The following is a 17,167-nucleotide window of genomic DNA, read 5'->3' on the forward strand; positions in this document are numbered from 1 at the left end:
GTTTATTTAAGTTGGCCTCATTTTGGTATCTCACTTTGCTTTTGTAGACCAGAGCTCTGGTGGCCTCACTGGCTTTTCACGTAAATATGGTAAAATCAGATTTCTAGAGAATTTTCTAGGGTCAAAGCCTGTGATCTCTTATTTCTGCTACATTTCTTACACTACTGAGGGCCCTCTGGAACATACTAAGCAGAAGCTTAGTACTTTTAAGTAAAAGTTATCCCTGTATGTTTGATGAAAATGTTATGCATGTTTTATCAAATATGTCTATTGTTTAGAAAGTAAATTTAGGATAAAACGTAGGAACTGTGTAAGTTGTTCAGGAAGGTTGCAAAATGGAAATCATAAACCAGAAGTTCTTTATATAGACTATCCAAAAATGTGTTGTTACTTTAAAATCCCTTAATTTGTTAAGCCTACTACGTTGGAATAACATAACATAGCATGAGTTTTAGACCAGTTGCCTTTTTTTGTTTTTAATCCATGTGTTGGTCTGTACTATTGGCTTTGTAGGAGAGGTTCACAGATAAATCAAGACATCTCCATTTTCTACCCAAAGTCCCACAGCAGGAAAATATATTTGTAAGTTGCATGTTTTAGGAAGTGTCATACTAAAAACATCTGTTAAGAGCACCATAATTGAGAGATCAAGCAAAAGTTCAAAACCTAAGAGGAAAAGCATTAAGTGAACAGATCTGGAGAGGTAATATAAAATCAGTTGATTTTTTAAAGCAGTTGTAGAATTCAGCTGTCAAAAGTACTATAGGGACTGGTTTCTCTGCAAACATTTTTAATCCAGATGAAGCTAGTAATAGGGAATAAAAGCTAGCAGTTCTCAGTGAACATTAAATTAATTAAATATATGTTAATTAACAAAAGGTATAAATGAAAATATGTTCCTCTATTCATCTCATTGTGGACACATTTAAAACCATATGAATTAGCTATGGCTCATCAAACCTTCAGTTGTAGTTGTCATAATTAGAATTGTTTTTCTTGATCTATTGTTTTTTATTAAGTTGTTTAGTACAGTTAAAACTGCCAGTGAATAAAAATAATTGCGACATGCTTTTATGGCTGCCTTGAAGGGAATTTATAGTTCAATTTTATATGTCTCTGTTGAATGCAGTTCTACGTGTACATTCTCTTCCAACCTAATAAAAATAATAAATAAAAACTTATTATTTTTAAAATTTTAATAAAGATTTCACCAAGGCCACAGATGGGACTTTAAAAGACAACATTTGTTGTGAGTTTGATTTTATTTTCATCAATTTTTTTACTTTCGTAATGAGGTTGTAACTCATAGGTAGCGCTATTGCAGTTCTGTGTATTACTGAAATGCTAAAAGCTTCAGCTTGTTGATGGTGTGTGATTGTATTTGTTTATATGCACATATAAATGCTTTGAACATTTGAATGTGTATTTTCCCCTCTCATTCTAGTTGGATTGATCCAGAGGTTTCTTGTACTTCAGATTTACGTACCCCTGGGACAAGACTTCTCCACTGAATTGCTGTAAGATACACAGAACTTCTTTGAATGTTTTATGTGTGTTAGACATTTGATCAATTGAAGCAGTACCAACAATCATTAATTGCAAGTGGCAGTTTTTGCATTAAAGAGCAGTGACTTATATCAAGTCAGCATCAAGTAATTAAACTAATTTAATCATATTTCTTAGATATCATTATAGTCTGGCATTTCCCTAGGAAAAGAAAGCAAATTTCATCTGTTTAAGAAAATATCAAAGGATTATTATTTTGACAATAAATGACCTATAACTTGAAGAAATATATAATCCAAAAGTTTGAGATTTTTGGATTATATATTTGAATGAAGTTTGAATGAAGGGTGAATGAAGGGTGATGTTATGTTTTATACTGTCTGCTCTTCAAAACTATGGTTGGTCTAAAATTGATTCAAATATCTTATTTTAATAATATTTACTTTGTCTAGAAGTATTAGTCCTTCCTGTTTACATATAGACAGCTAGCAATATATTTGTTTTAAATGGAGATTGTTTAGCAAAAATGAAAATATACAACCTTTACTCAGTTGAGCTATCTATTGTGTGAGATGTTATTGAGAATGAAAATAACATTTGGTACACTTGCATAGAATTGAGTATTATTTAAGATTTTATTAATAAATTTATATATTTTAAATAAACCGTTATGTTTAAGGTATGCTATTTTCTCATTTTTCTTTGTAATTAATAGCTGTCCAAGGTCTGAGCTTAGGTTTTTATTTTCCATGCCAGAATAAATGATTTTTCTTATTAAGGAAGATGATTCTATACTGCTTTTACTAAGTAAAAGATGATTTTTTTTTCAGCAAAGCAATCAAACACACAATATTTATTAATCAAGTTCACCATCTTATATGGGATGTGTTAATGGCACCCCAAAACAATTACAACATGAAAGATCACTATCATAGGTCACCCTAACAAATAAATAACACTGAAACAGTTTGAAATATTGCAGGAATTACAAAAATGTGATCTACAGACACAAAGTGACCACATGCTGTTGTAAAAATGGCACTGGTAGATTGCTTGACACAGGGTTGCTACAAACCTTCAACTTGTAACAAACATAATATCTGCAAAGTGCAATAAAGCAAAACTCAGTAAAACAAGGTATGCCTGTAGCTATGTAAGACATCTTTCCATTCTGGTCTAGGTAGTTCTGCATCACTCTTTTGGATGTTACACGATGTCAATCCATTGACCAAGCTGATCTATTTTCACACGTAATGTTTTCCACACTTATATTTCTTCACATTCTTCTTTTTGCTTGGAACGGGATTCTTTTTATTATTATTATTATTATTATTATTATCATACTTTAAGTTCTGGTATATATGTGCAGAATGTGAGGGTTTATTACTTAGGTATACATGTGCCATGGTGGTTTGCTGCACCCATCAACCCATCATCTACATTATTATTAACATTTCTCCTAATGCTATCCCTCCCCTAGCCCCCCAGCCCCTGATTGGCCCTGATGTGTGATGTTCCCCTCCCTGTGTCCATGTTTTCTCATTCTTCACCTCTCACTTACGAGTGAGAACATGTGGTGTTTGGTTTCTGTTCCTATGTTAGTTTGCTGAGAGTGATGGTTTCTAGCTTCATCCATGTTCCTGCAAAGGACGTGAACTCATCCTCTTTTACAGCTGCATAGTATTCCATGGTGTATATGTGCTACATTTTCTTTATCCAGTCTGTCATGGATGGCATTTGGATTGGTTCCAAGTCTTTGCTATTGTGAACAGTCCCGCAATAAACATATGTGTGCATGTATCTTTATAGTGGAGTGATTTATAATCCTTTGGGTATATACCCAGTAATGGAATTGCTGGGTCAAATGGTATTTCTGGTTCTAGATTCTTGAGGAATCGCCACATTATCTTCCCAGTGGTTTTATTTAGACTCTCACCAACAGGGTAAAAGCGTTCCTATTTCTCCACATCGTCTCCAGCATCTGTTTCCTGACTTTTTAATGATTGCCATTCTAACTGGCGTGAGATGATATCTCATTGTGGTTTTGATTTGCATTTTTCTCATGACCAGTGATGATGAACTTTTTTTCACATATTTGTTGGCCACATAAATGTCTTCTTTTGAGAAGTATCTGTTCATATCCTTTGCCCAGTTTTTGATGGAGTTGGTTTTTTTTTTTATTGTAAATTGGTTTAAGTTCCTAGTAGATTCTGGATATTAGCCATTTGTCAGATGGATAGATTGCAAAAATTTTCTCCCATTCTGTAGGTTGCCTGTTCACTCTGATGATAGTTTGTTTTGCTGTGCAGAAGCTTTTTAGTTTAATTAGATCCCGTTTGTCAATTTCGGCTTTTGTTGCCATTGCTTTTGGTGTTTTAGTCATGAAGTCTTTACCCATGCCTATGTCCTGAATGGTATTGCCTAGGTTTTCTTCTAGGGTTTGTATGATTTTAGGTTTTACGTTTAAGTCTTTAATCCATCTTGAGTTAATTTTTGTATAAGGTGTAAGGAAGGGGTCCAGTTTCAGTATTCTGCATGTGGCTATCCAGTTTTCCCAGCACCATTTATTAAATAAGGAATCCTTTCCCCATTGCTTGTTTTTGTCAGATTTGTCAAAAATCAGCTGGTTGTGGATGTGTAGCATTATTTCTGAGACCTCTGTTCTGTTCCATTGGTCTATGTATCTGTTTTGGTACCAGCACCATGCTGTTTTGGTTACTGTAGCCTTGTGGTATAGTTAGAAGTTAGATAGCATGGTGCCGCCAGCTTTTATTCTTTTAGCTTAGAATTTTCTTGGCTATATGGACTCTTTTTTGGTTCCACATGAAATTTAAAGTAGTTTTTTCCAATTCTGTGAAGAAAGTCATTATTAGTTTGATGGGGATGACATTGAATCTATAAATTACCTTGGGCAGTATGGCCATTTTCACAATATTGATTCTTCCTGTCCATGAGAATGGAATGTTTTTCCATTTGTTTGTGTCCTCTCTTATTTCCTTGAGCAATGGTTTGTAGTTCTCCTTAAAGAGGTCCTTCACATCCCTTGTAAGTTGTATTCCGAGGTATTTTATTCTCTTTGTAGCTGTTGTGAATGGGAGTTCACTCATGATTTGGCTCTCTGTTTGTCTGTTACTGGTGTATAGGAGTGCTTATGATTTTTGCACATTGATTTTGTATCCTGAGACTTTGTTGAAGTTGGTTATCAGCTTAAGTTTTTGGACTGAGACAATGGGGTTTTCTAAATATGCAATCATGTCATCTGCAAGCAGAGACAATTTTACTTCCTCTCTCCCTATTTGAATACCCTTTATTTCTTTCTCTTGCCTGATTGCTGTGGCCAGAACTACCAATACTGTGTTGAGTAAGAGTGATGAGAGGGCATCCTTGTCTTATGCCAGTTTTCAAAGGGAATGATTCCAGTTTTTGGCCATTTGGTATTATATTGGCTATGGGTTTGTCATAAATAGCTCTTATTATTTTGAGATACATTCCACCAATACCTAGTTTATTGAGAGCTTTTAGCATGAAGGAGTGTTGAATTGTATCGAAGGCCTTTTCTGCATCTATTGAGATCATGAGGTGTTTGTCATTGGTTCTGTTTATGTGATGGATTGTGTTGATTGATTTGCCTCTGTTGAACCAGCCTTGCATCCCAGGGATGAAGCCGACTTGATTGCGGTGGATAAGCTTTTTGCGTCAATGTTCATCAGGGATATTGGCCTGAAATTTTCTTTTTTTGTTTTGTCTCTGTCAGATTTTGTATCAGGCTGATGCTGGCCTCATAAAATGAGTTGGGGAGGAGTCCCTTTTTTTCTATTGTTTGGAATAGTTTCAGAAGAACTCATACCAGCTCCTCTTTGTACCTCTGGTAGAATTTGACTATGAATCTCTCTGGTCCTGGGCTTTCTTTGGTTGGTAGGGTATTAATTACTGCCTCAATTTCAGGACTTGTTATTAGTCTACTCAGGGATTCAACTTCTTCTTGGTTTAGTCTTGGAAGGTTGTATGTGTCCAGGAATTTATTCATTTCTTCTAGATTTTCTAGTGTTTTTTTTTGTTTTGTTTTGTTTTTGCATAGAGGTGTTTATAGTATTCTCTGATGGTAGTTTGTATTTCTGTGGGATCAGTGGTGAAATCCCCTTTATCATTTTTTATTGTGTGTGTTTGATTCTTCTCTCTTTTCTTCTTTATTAGTCTGGCTAGTGATCTATCTATTTTGTTAATCTTTTCAAAAAACTAGCTCCTGGAGTCATTGATATTTTGAAGGGTTCTTCATCTCTCTATCTCCTTCAGTTCTGCTCTGATCTTAGTTATTTCTTGCCTTCTGCTAGCTTTTGAATTTGTTTGCTCACGCTTCTCTAGTTCTTTTAATTGTGATCTTAGGGTGTCAGTTTTAGATCTTTCCCACTTTCTGATGTGGGCATTTAGTGCTGTAAATTTAATTCTAAACACTGCTTTAGCTGTGTTTCAGAGATTCTGGGGTGTTTTGTCTTTGTTCTCATTGGTTTCAAAGAGCTTATTTATTTCTGCCTTGATTTTGTTATTTACCCAGTAGTCATTCAAGAGCAGGTTGTTCAGTTTCCATGTAGTTGTGTGGTTTTGAGTGAGTTTCTTAATCCTGAATTCTAACTTGATTGCACTGTGGTCTGAGAGACTATGTTATGATTTCCATTCTTTTGCATTTGCTGAGGAATGTTTTACTTCCTATTATGTGGTCAATTTTAGAATAAGTGCCATGTGGTGCTGAGAAGAATGTATATTCTGTTGATTTGGAGTGGAGAGTTCTGTAGATGTCTATTAGGTCTGCTTGGACCAGAGTTGAATTCAAGTCCTAAATATCCTTATTAATTTTCTGTCTCATTGATCTGTCTAATATTGACATTAGGGTGTCAAAGTCTCCCACTATTATTGTGTGGAGTCTAAGTCTCTTTGTTGGTCTCTAAGAACTTGCTTTATGAATCTGGGTGCTCCTGTATTAGGTGCATATATATTTAGGATAGTTAGCTCTTCTTGTTGCGTTGGTCCCTTCACCATTATGTAATGTCCTCCTTTGTCTTTTTTGATCTTTGATGGTTTAAAGTCTGTTTTATCAGAGACTAGGATTGCAACCCCTGCTTTTTTTTCTTTCCATTTGCTTGGTAAATATTCCTCCATCCCTTTATTTTGAGCCTGTGTGTGTCTTTACATGTGAGATGGGTCTGCTGAATACAGCACACTGATGGTTCTTGACTCTTTATCCAATTTGCCAGTCTGTGTCTTAATTGGGGGCATTTAGCTTGTTTACAGTTAAGGTTAATATTGTTATGTGTGAATTTGATCCTGTCATTATAATGCTAGCTGGTTATTTTGCTCGTTAGGTGATGCAATTTCTTCATAGTGTCAATGATCTTTATAATTTGGTACGTTTTTGCAGTGGCTGGTTCCAGTTTTTCCTTTCCATATTTAATGTTTCCTCGAGGAGCTCTGGTAAGGCAGGCCTTGTGGTGACAACATCTCTCAGCATTTGCTTGTCTGTAGAGAATTTTATTTCTCCTTTGCTTATGAAGCTTAGTTTGACTGGATATGAAATTCTGGGTTGAAAAGTCTTAAGAATGTTAAATATTGGCCCCCATTCTCTTCTGGCTTGTAGAGTTTCTGCAGAGAGATCCATTGTTAGTCTGATGGGCTTCCCTTTGTGGGTAATCTAACCTTTCTATCTGGCTGCCCTTAACATTTTTTCCTTCATTTCAGCCTTGGAGAATCTGACAATTATGTGTCTTGGGATTGCTCTTCTAGAGGAGTATCTTTGTGGCGTTCTCTGTATTTCCTGAATTTGAATGTTGGCCTGTCTTGCTAGGTTGGGGAAGTTCTCCTGGATAATATCCTGAAGAGTGTTTTCCAACTTGATTCCATTCTCCCCATCACTTTCAGGTACACCAATCAAACATAGGTTTGGTCTTTTCACATAGTCTCATATTTTTGGAGGCTCTTTTCATTCGTTTTCATTCTTTTTTCTCTAATCTTGTCTTCATACTTTATTTCCTTAAGTTGATCTTCAATCTCTGATATCCTTTCTTTTGCTTGAACGATTTGGCTCTTAATAGCTGTATACAGTTCATGAAGTTCTTGTGCTGTGTTTTTCAGCTCCGTCAGGTCATTTATATTCTTCTCTAAATGGGTTATTCTAGTTAGCAATTCCTCTAACCTTTTTTCAAGGTTCTTAGCTTCCTTGCATTGGGTTAGAAACATGCTCCTTTAGCTCGAAGGAATTTGTTATTACCCACCTTCTCAAGCCTACTTCTGTCAATTCATCAAACTCATTCTCCATCCAGTTTTATTCCCTTGCTGGCAAGGAGTTGTGATCCTTTGGAGGAGAAGAGGCATTCTGGTTTTTGGAATTTTAAGCCTTTTGCGTTTGTTGGTGACCTTCGGATGGGGTTTTTGTGTGGACATCCTTTTTGTTGATGTTGATGCTATTCCTTTCTGTTTGTTAGTTTTTCTTCTAACAGTCAGACCCCTCTGCTGCAGGTCTGCTGGAGTTTGCTGGTGGTCCACTTCAGACCCTGTTTGCCTGGGTATCACCAGTGGAGGCTGCAGAACAGCAAAGATTGCTGCCTCTTCCTTCCTCTGGGAGCTTCATCCCAGAGGGGCACCTGCCAGATGCCAGCTGGAGCTCTCCTGTATGAGCATCTGTTGACCCCTGCTGGGAGGTGTCTCCTAGTCAGGAGGTACAGGGGTCAGGGACCCACTTGAGGAGGCAGTCTGTCCCTTAGCAGAGCTCGAGTGCTGTGCTGGGAGAGCCACTGCTCTCATCAGAGCCAGCAGGTAGGAATGTTTAAGTCTGCTGAAGCTGTGCCCACAGCTGTCCCTTCCCCCAGGTGCTCCATCCCAGGAAGATGGGAGTTTTATCTATAAGTGCCTGACTGGGGCTGCTGCCTTTCTTTTGGAGATGCCCTGCCTGGAGAGGAGGAATCTAGAGAGGCAGTCCGGCTACAGAAGCTTTGCCCAGCGGCAGTGGTCTCTGCCCAGTTCGAATTTCCAGGTGGCTTTGTTTTCACTGTGAGGGGAAACCACCTACTCAAGCCTCACTAATGGTGGACACCCCTTCTCCCACCAAGCTTGAGTGTCCCAGATTGACTTTAGACTGCTGTGCTGGCAGCGAGAATTTTGAGCCAGTGGATCTTAGCTTGCTGGGCTCTATGGGGGTGGGATCCGCTGAGCCAGACCACTTGGCTCCCTGGCTTCAGTCCCCTTTCCCGGGGAGTGAATGGTTGTGTCTCACTGGCGTTCCAGGCGCCACTGGGGTATGAAAAAAACTCTGCAGCTATCTCGGTGTTTGCCCAAATGGCTGCCCAGTTTTGTGCCTGAAACCTAGGGCCCTGGTGGTGTAGGCACCCAAGGAAATCTGGTCTGCAGGTTGCAAAGACCATGGGAAAAGTGTAGTATCTGGGCTGGAATGCTTCATTTCTCATGGCACAGTCCCTCACAGCTTCCCTTGGCTAGGGGAAGGAGTTCCCCAAACCCTTGTGCTTCCCAGGTGAGGGGACACCCTACCCTGCTTTGGCTCACCCTCCGTGGACTACACCCTTTGTACAACCAGTCTCAATGAGATGAACCAGTTACCTCAGTTGGAAATGTAGAAGTTACCTGCCTTCTGGGTTGATCTCCCTGGGAGCTATAGACCGGAGCTGTTCCTATTCAGCCATATTGCCAGCCACCTCGTAAAAGATGATTTTATACTACTTTTACTAAGTAAGTTTGGTGCAAACTAAGAAGACAGAAGAACTTTGTTAATAAAGTGAGAATAACATAAATTTGAGGTTATTCATTTAGTTTATATGAATTTGGATATTAATGATTTGTTTATATGTTGTTAACATATGAATTTTAGCTATCAATATACAATCTTCTTGGGTGATAAAAGATAGGTAGAACAATTTATGCCTTTGTTTTATTCAACCTTAAATCTCAGTAGACTTTTTACTAAGATCTTCTTTCATCATCTGCCATGGTCACTAGGTTTCTTTAAAATAGCTCTTAGAGTAACAGGAACAAAGCATTGTTTGATGCACTCACATATCGCTTTCTGGTTCTACAGAAAAAGCATTTTCAAGACTCCAAAGGCATGCTAAAGGTAGAGGGGATCACACAAAGCTTTATTTTCAGTGTAGGCAAAAGTGGTTCCTGCCAAATGGAAGAAGGTAAATTATGTTTTATTTTTAAGCTCCTTAACAACCCATAGAATCCCATATAGGCCCACTTATTCTTCTTATCTCCCTATCAGAAGCAGTGGTGAGGGTGCTGGTAGTTGGCCTTTTCATCAAAGTTGTACAAGACACTTGGCTGAGCCTTAGAACAGAATCTTTTGCCAATGAGCCCTCTTTTTCTATGCAAAATTAAGCTTCATTTGTGCCCCAAACTCTAGAGCTTATTACTTTAGCCAAGGCAATATACTGTCTTAACTAATTTAAAAAAAAAAAACTTGAAGCTTTAATTATTGAGAAATCAATGAGTATCTTAGGTTTAACTTAGTCCTAGCCAGAGAGCAGTTGATATCTAAGTAAACCTGACGACGTCTTTGTTACCCTATTTCTGATGCTCTTGACCTATTTAAGGAAACGAAAACATTTCGAGGGGTGTTGGGGATGATGACTAGTTTTTAAATTCAGTTGACTATAGAAATAGATTCCCTTGTTTTCATATCTGCATGGAAAAACATTTCGATTTTCCAAATGGTTTCAGTTTTATAGTTTTAACAAAATAAATGTCTTATGGATTAAAGATCAAAATTATTAAATAACATGGGGAAGACATTCTCTCTCCTGACCTTGGGGATTTATCAGATTGTGAGAAAATATACTAACTCTGTATTTGAATTTGTCGCCTGTAGACCATCAAAATATAGTGCTGTTTTAGGAAGTAATGACAGAGATCATGTTTTTACAAGAAGGAAAGTGGAATAACAAGTATGGATTGTCTTTCTGTGCATTGCTGCACTGTTTTTCCCCCCTTAAATGAAAGGGCTTTCTTTCAGCACCCTCAGTGTTTTACTGTGTTTCTGGCAGCGTAGCTCTAGGCTATTTTAAATAATGTATTTCTCTAACAAGCTTGGAAAGTCACATAACAGAAAGGTATCTGGCTTCTAAAATTTTTCATTGTCAGAATGGGAGAGGCATTTTGTTTCATAAAGATACGTTTATACATCAAGAAGTCTTCATAAGCGAAGTCTTGCCAGCTGGTTTACAAATTTAGTCATCATTTCCTCAGCATCTCTCTATGTCTCCCATGTCCGCTGGATGAGTATGCATATGGGGTAGTTGGGGCTTGAGAACCAGCAACAGTTCTGCTTGAGGAATTACTCGTTCATTCAGTCGATAGGTAATTAAATTCCTCTTATTGTCAGGCATTGTGTTAGGCATGGGGGATTTGATATACCTCAAATTTGTATACTTCTCCCCACGCTTGCTACTGCCCTCCTAGTCCCAAACCACCATCACATTTGTCTGCCGTATTCTTAGAGCTTCCCAGTGAACTTCCAGCTTCTTCTCTTGTCCTCTTTCATTCTAGTCTCCAGACTGCAGTAGAGTGGTCTTTCTAAAAACCAGCCGAAGTTCCCATTGAACTGAGGATAAACTCCCAACTCACAATACTCCTGGGTGTTCTGGTCTCACCTCTCCCTTCTCATCTCATAGCACTCACTCTGCTGGAAGCTCACAATTTGGCTGCCAGCCTGCTTCTTTCCTTCCTCACATACCAGGTGAAGTCCCGTGCACAGTGGTTTCTGTTCCCATCTCTTTGCCGGACTAACTCCTCCTCTTCAGCCTCCTCATCTCAGCTTAAGTGTCCCTTCTTCAGAAAGCCCTTTTATGATTTTCCCCCAACTAAATGAGGTTCATCTCTTCTGCCTTTTCTAGCACCCCTTTCTTTTCCTTCATTACAACTGTAACAGTTTATAATTATTATATGTTTATTTAATTATCTGTCTTTTTGAGTGGACTTCAAGTTTCATGAAGACATGGAGGCTGTTCTATTCAGCTTGATATCCCAGCACCCAACACAAGGCATGACACATAATAGGCTCTGAAATACGGACATACAGGCAGAAAGATGGGTAGACTAATAAATGAAGGGAGAAGCAGCACCCAGTCTCTGTCCTTAGAGGTTACTCTGTGAATGAAAGATCTATTTAAAAGGAAATTTAAATACATATTGATGAATGTTATGATGACATAAGAGCAAGACCTGTGGGGAACATATGAAGTGTTAGGGGGAAGTAAGATTATAGGCTGGGAACTGGACAGATCTGTAGGCAAATTCTGCTTTATCTCTGTGGGACTTTGGTCAAATTACTTAACCTGCCTCACCCTATAGGGTGACAGTAATAATACCTCACAGGTCTGTCATAAGCATTAAATGAGAAAACTAACGTAAAGTAATAATAATGGCTAACATTAAACACTTATGACATATCAGCATTATTCTAAGCACTTTAATTGCTTTAGCTCAATTACTCCTCAGAATTAGCCTGGGTGGAAGGCATAATTATTACCTCTGTTTTATTATTTGAGGGAACTGAAACCTAGAAAGGATAAGGAACTTGCCAGCTACTAACTCTTAGAGCCAAAATTCAAACATGTAGTCTAAATCTAGAACCTATGCTCTGTACCCCCTTGCCAGGCTGCCTTACTTGTAAATATTGTTATTTTTCTATTTGACTATACATAGGTGTGTAAGTAGTAGATATATAGTAAATATTTTATTTGAATTTTAGTATAAGTTGAAAGAGCTAAGCCTTTTATGTCTTCTCAAGGGGCTTCTCATACGACAATTTTGTCTGTAGAGTTTCAGGAAGGAAAGGTCTTTCTTTCATGCTGAGATATTTCTGTCTTTACCTTTATAAGAGCTAAATGCCTGTGAATTAAAGGAAGGACTTTACTCAAATCTTTATTTTATTTGCATTTTGCATCCCAAAGGTGATGAATTCATTTTAGACTTTTTAAAATGAAAACTAGGAAACAACTTTACCTCTTCTTTATTGATTTCTCTTTTTTTCTTTAAGATCAAAAATTATATTATTCAGGATCATACGCCTGTGGATAAGGTTGTTTCAGATCTTCATGACCTGACCAGCCATTATCTAAGCACATTACATTTTGCATGTGGAGCAAAGGGAGTGTTTATTGTATTAACACATAGTATGGTGAGCAGTGAAGTAACGGAATTCTCTCATTTTCAGGGTTGAGGTGTCAACCCACAAAAGACTTCCTTGCTTTTTACAAAAATCATCTTAACTTGCTTATTTCATAATATTAGTGGCAGTTTTCTTTTCCAAAATATTTTAGTGTAACTGTGTCTAACAGTTTCACTTGAAGGTAAAACAACAGGTTTTAAAATTTATTTTATTTTTGGTGCCTTCCAAACTGCATCATCAAGGCACTGGGAGGCCCATGGCTTCCCTGTGTGGTTTGCTAGGTGTTTCAGAGCCTGGGGGCAGACATCTGGTGCACGGGAGAAACACTATGAACCTGAGCTCTTAGAAAACAACCAACCACATCTTGAAATAGAAATTCATTTTCCTCTATTTGATGCTGCCAATCACACTAAATGATTTGGGGATATTACATTTTTCACAGGAATTGTATTCATTTTCTGAATATTGTTGAGCTGCATTAATTCCTTTTTCTATCCTGATTTTGTCATTATCTCAATGAATTTTGAGAGATATTTTGTACTGTTGTGCCTCTAGTGAATTGACATTATTTTTCTCATTTCCATGCAGCTCAGTAAGTGCTTTTTCAATAAATGGGTTGAAAACACTGAGACCCTGTGGTGTGCATCATGTGCTGTTTAGAGAGGTTAGAATTCTTAGCCCTTGGGTCGTGGAGAATATTATTGCTGTGTACAAGCTTTCACGTGTTGAGCCCTTAGCTGTTTGAAGTATTACTTGCATTTGGAATCTGATAAAGGTTGAAAGCAAAAGTTAAATTCTTTAAACAAGAAAAAAAAAAAAAACCCTAAAAGTGTACCTTGTCCTTAGAAATTTTAACTGATCCTTTGTGATCCTTGCATGGCAGTATCCTGAATTTGAAATTGTATCTGAATGGAGTTTAATGATTTTAACATGGAATTCTATATTGAATTTATGATGCTCATTCCAGAGTTTTTATCTTTTCCTTTAGCTGTGCTTCCTAGTTGTGTGGCTTTGGACTCAGCACTTTAATCTGGTGTTTCCATTTCCTCACAGTAAATGGTAATGTGAACTCTTTTATTTTAATGGCCGGAGTTAATTGAAGACATTAGTCTTTTTCTAAGAATTTTAGGGAGTTTAGGTCCGTGTAGACCTCAAAGTTTCCTTTTTCATTTCTGTAATATGGAAAGTTGGACATCCTTCCAAACAAAGCTTTAGCCTCAAGCTAATTTAATGAAAGTTACTCTTACGTTACTTTTTCCATACTGCTACTAGTGAGCTAGACAAAGAGGTCAGAAAATAAATCTAATAGAAGTTTCAGAGTCTTCTACCCTATTGAATTTTGCTCCTACCTTTCCTTCTTCAGTGACATTGGAGACAGTAGGCTCCTTTGAAACTTTAAACTAAGTAAAGTGAATATGGCCTCACAGCTGCAGACCTGATCTTTTCATATGTCATCGGTCTTCTTCAGCCTCTTTAAAGCCACTGGAGTTGAGAGAATACCTAAATTTGATATCTTTAGGTCACAATGACATTAGTGAGAGCTTTTGAGATTGTATCCATTTAACTACGCACAACTCTTTCTGTGGAAAATTTGCTTTCTTATCTTTTTGGTCATTCAGTGCCTTCCTTTAAAGAAAATAGTGATTGCTTTGTAGCATTTTAAGTTATTTGTAAAAGAGATATTAACCAAATGCAAAGAATTATTATGTTATCCAGTGAAATATTTTATGTCACCAAGGGAATACATCTCTAAACTATGCATTGAGAACTAGACAACAATGGCCAGTAGTAGCTCTTTTTTAAACTAGAAGTATTGTACACTAAAGTGGCAATAACATTTCATTAATATTTTGAACACATCTCATGGCTAATTTCAATTTCTATTTTTTCTTTTTAAAATCATCAGTATTTAAATCTCATTATTTTAATTGTGTCAAATTAAATGTACTTGCATAATCAGTATATTTTGTTACATGCATTAGTAAAGAGAGCACTTTAAGATACTTTGCATACTGACTTTCTTAATATATTAAATTTGCATGCCTTAAAATAGGTTTTATGTGGAAGTTTTTGATAACATATGTGGTAAGTATATAAATCAGATGCATATCCTTTATCTATTAAACATATGTTTATGAAAAGTTTTTTTTTCCTGTTTCTTAGTTTGGTTCATTTTGCTTTTCTATATTATTTTTACAATACTCTTTAAACAAACTAGATGCATGTTCAAAGCTAAAAGAAAAGAAAAGAAAAAATGCACATATACAAATATTTGGAAGTGTTTTTACTGTGTAAAACAAAATAATAAAAGGCCATACATTTGTTAAGCCACTGTGCATTTCAATGTTTGCCATATCAATTTTCAGGGCACAAGTCAGGGTCCTGTGATGGGTCAGATTATAGACTTGGGAGTTACTGGCTCTACCACTTATTAGCATGGTGACCTGGGGTAAATTCCTGAACATCTTTGTATGTCAAAGCCTCATCTGTACAATGGGGGTGATATTTATATGTGTTTTTTGGGTAGTTAAGAGGGTTAAATTCAATAATGCCAAATTCTAAGTGCACAGTATATTTTAATTTATAATTTTTGTATTCTTTCAATATAGATAAGAGTACATTGCTATTTAATTTTTAAATTGTTCTTCTGAAACATTTTGAGACAAACTGGGCATGTCTGCTTTCCTTGTGAAATTTTCATGCTACTTGTCCCTAAAGACAGATGGAAAAGCAGCTTTTTCTTGGCAGCCTGCTTGACTATTGACTTATGCAAGTTCTCTATTTGGAAAGAAATGGTTGGCATAAACATGAAGAAAAAAGTGATTGCTATTGTTTTGGTATGGATACTAGTTATTTATTTAAAAGACAACTGCCACTTTGGGAGGCCGAGACGGGCGGATCACGAGGTCAGGAGATCAAGACCATCCTGGCTAACACGGTGAAACCCCGTCTCTACTAAAAAATACAAAAAAATAGCCGGGCAAAGTGGCGGGCGCCTGTAGTCCCAGCTACACGGGAGGCTGAGGCAGGAGAATGGTGTGAACCCGGGAGGCGGAGCTTGCAGTGAGCCGAGATGCCCGGGCGACAGAGCGAGACTCCATCTCAAAAAAAAAAAAAAAAAAAAAAAAGAAAAGACAACTGCAAGAAGTCCTGGCATCAGAGTCCTTGTATGAAGGGAGTTACAGGTGACCAGACCAAGTGTAGAACCATAGATAGAAATGTTCAACTGTGAAGAAGCAGGACCTAGGAAAAATAGATAAATGGTAGACTTCCAGTGACTTAATGCATAATAAACAGGGCTTTCCCATTTTCCACTGCCCCTGTTTGCCTTCACTAACAGTGATGATTGAAGACAATTCATAGCAAATCACAGATCCTCAAATGCACTCCCTTTTTTGATATGGCAGTGCCAGGTAGATATGTTTCTTCGATGCCATGATATGTAGCTCACTTTTTTTCCTTTGGTCAGGAGAAATATCTCCCTGATTTGGTTCTTCTTCCCTTTCACTGTATTTCATTTTTATTCTGGTAGTTAATTAAATTTATTGTTAGCAATTCAAGTATATCATGGCATCTTATGAAGTCATTTGGCTTTAATAAGTTGGCTAGTTGTAAATACAAGAAGAATCCCCCTTTGGGAAGGACTGGTATCTCTAAGGTTCCTGATTTCTGTATTTTTTTTTCCTCATAAATTGTGAAGTTTCTGATTTGGATGTAAAAATATCTCAGATTCTTTGGATTCATAGAAATGACTGATAGAATGGCATACATGTAGTAAATTACAAATATCTTATAATAGCACTTATACATGTCTGTTATGGCATTTATTACATAATGGTCTTATTATCTAGACATCTCAGCAACCAACTCTCCACCTCCAAATAGACCATGAGATCTTGAGGGGCCAAAGCACTTAGATCCCAATGAAGCTACTATTGAACTTCCCATTTCTAAGCCCCATTTGTAAAAGACATTGCCCAGATATTATAATAGACATCAGTAGAGTTCATTGGACTTTAGACTGGTTATAGTATAGTACCTATCATGGTAGTACATGATCAGTAAATGTTAATTTCCTTCTTTCAGTAGTTTTCTAATTCTTTGCATTATTAGACTTCCCTTAATTTGGCTTCAGTTTGTTCTGTGGTATACTTCTTTTGGGAGACAGAATGAAGATATGGGTAGCCTGAAATTGGTAAGGTAGTAATACTCACATTTAGAATTTCCATTCATAGAAAAGGAGTTTTGGAGCTAGCTGGAGTTAGATAATTAAAAATCATCCATTGCTTTTTAGACACTTCTGAATCCCCTCTGTTACTTCAAACAAAACAATTCATCCTCCCTTTTTTTAATCTTATGTGCATTTTGGGATGAAAATGTTTATATGTTTTATGTAAACAGGATGCCATTGCTCCGTCATAAGGTTGAAATCCACTGATATGGTTCAACCTTCTTTTTAAAATTGGGTAATAATACATAGTCAAATAAAGC

At 37.0% G+C, this 17,167-nt stretch overlaps 1 protein-coding gene across 3 annotated transcripts in view; it reads left to right on the forward strand.

The window, feature by feature from the left end:
* The window catches only part of CFAP20DC (CFAP20 domain containing), a 307,024-nt gene that overhangs the window by 8,861 nt on the left and 280,996 nt on the right, over positions 1–17,167 (forward strand). For all 3 annotated transcript variants that reach the window (XM_007984801.3, XM_007984802.3, XM_073009987.1), the window contains exon 4: positions 1,445–1,517. In XM_007984801.3, coding sequence (XP_007982992.1) covers positions 1,445–1,517 — 73 coding nt within the window. The remainder of the gene's footprint in view (positions 1–1,444; positions 1,518–17,167) is intronic.

Source organism: Chlorocebus sabaeus, chromosome 22, assembly GCF_047675955.1.
Source record: "Chlorocebus sabaeus isolate Y175 chromosome 22, mChlSab1.0.hap1, whole genome shotgun sequence".
Lineage (NCBI taxonomy): Eukaryota > Metazoa > Chordata > Mammalia > Primates > Cercopithecidae > Chlorocebus > Chlorocebus sabaeus.